Source organism: Apis dorsata, unplaced genomic scaffold (genome assembly GCF_000469605.1).
Source record: "Apis dorsata unplaced genomic scaffold, Apis dorsata 1.3 scaffold_354, whole genome shotgun sequence".
Lineage (NCBI taxonomy): Eukaryota > Metazoa > Arthropoda > Insecta > Hymenoptera > Apidae > Apis > Apis dorsata.
In genome coordinates, this window is record NW_006263620.1 from 181,900 (window position 1) to 183,132 (window position 1,233).

At 37.0% G+C, this 1,233-nt stretch overlaps 1 protein-coding gene across 2 annotated transcripts in view; it reads right to left on the reverse strand.

The window, feature by feature from the left end:
* LOC102677439 overlaps positions 1-1,233 on the reverse strand; it is an 8,958-nt gene that overhangs the window by 3,200 nt on the left and 4,525 nt on the right. The window contains exons 1-2 of one of the 2 annotated variants that reach the window (XM_031511829.1): positions 935-953; positions 29-339 (exon numbers count right to left, since the gene is read on the reverse strand). In XM_031511829.1, the coding sequence (XP_031367689.1) occupies positions 29-284 (256 nt within the window). In that variant the 5' untranslated portion in view covers positions 285-339; positions 935-953. Of the gene's footprint in view, positions 1-28; positions 340-934; positions 954-1,233 lie in introns of those variants that run through there. The other variant, XM_031511830.1, reaches the window with a different exon arrangement.

Sequence of the window (1,233 nt, forward strand, 5' to 3'; positions counted from 1 at the left end):
ATTGGCCTGACGATTCTCAGATATATACCTGTGTAAGCGTTGGACACGTAGCTGACACTTTCGAGATAAAGAGGATAGGTGATAATCAAAAAGGTAATGGACACGACGACGGTCAGAAGGGTGGCGATGAAGCTGAATTTTTGCCAAGTTGCCCTGTCCGTATCAAACAGCTTATCGGTGGCCTGATAAGCGACATATGGCGAGTCCTCGGTGTCGGTGTACTCCTCGATCTCGATGTCGCTTCCTGTGCACCGGAGCTCCTCTTGCTCCTCGTCGTCGACCATCGTCGAGACGCAGCTTGCCAACCCAGTCAGCTTTGCGATTTACTCCCTCACCTTTCTGACAAATAAAATAAAATCGGACAGATAAATGAATCGAAATTGAACGAAAATTTTAATGTGGTGATATTCAAGGTTGGACACATATATATAATACCGAGTAAAAAAGGGTTTAAAGATAAATAATGGAGAAAAATTCATTGCAAAAATTCTCTCCTCTTTCGAAAATTCCAGATCTCGAATTATTTGACAAATATATTTTGGATTCAATTTCGTTAAGTCATTTATAGACGAAGAATTGGCACACTTTTGTGCAAGAAATATGCATAGATATTGGAAATTGAACGAGGATATTGAGAGAAAGATGTAGAATTGTAAGTCATGACGCTCATGATGCTAAAACAAAAATTGATTATATCTCGAAAATAGCCAAGTTTACGTTTTATCTACGTTTTATTAAAGCTTCTCTGTATACATCTCTGTATACACGATCTATGTTAATCCTTTGTGCACTCTCTCTCTTCTTTCTCGATTTTCTGATTCTCAGCAGAACGAGGATATTTTCTACACGAGATTACAAACAAAACATTCAAATAATAAAGATAAAAGATTGCTTCTACGAATACACTATATATTATTAATTTAATTTTACTCAACTTTGATGACATTCGTCCTCAAAGGGTTGAGATGTTCAAAACGATGTCAAAAAAAAAAAAAAAAAAAAAAAGACACGATAGTAGCACAAATATTCGAAACTAAATATAAATATAGAACGTAATTCGACTTTGAGAGCGCAGTGGAAAATGAGTTGCCGAGCGAGAGGAAATTTCTACCACCACCACGAATTCACAGCGTGCACAGACACTGTTTAGAAGAAAAGGATTTCTTAAAATGTGAAACGGTAGTGGTACGTGCGCGGCAACGAATCCAATGAACGCTTTTTTTTTTTTTTTAA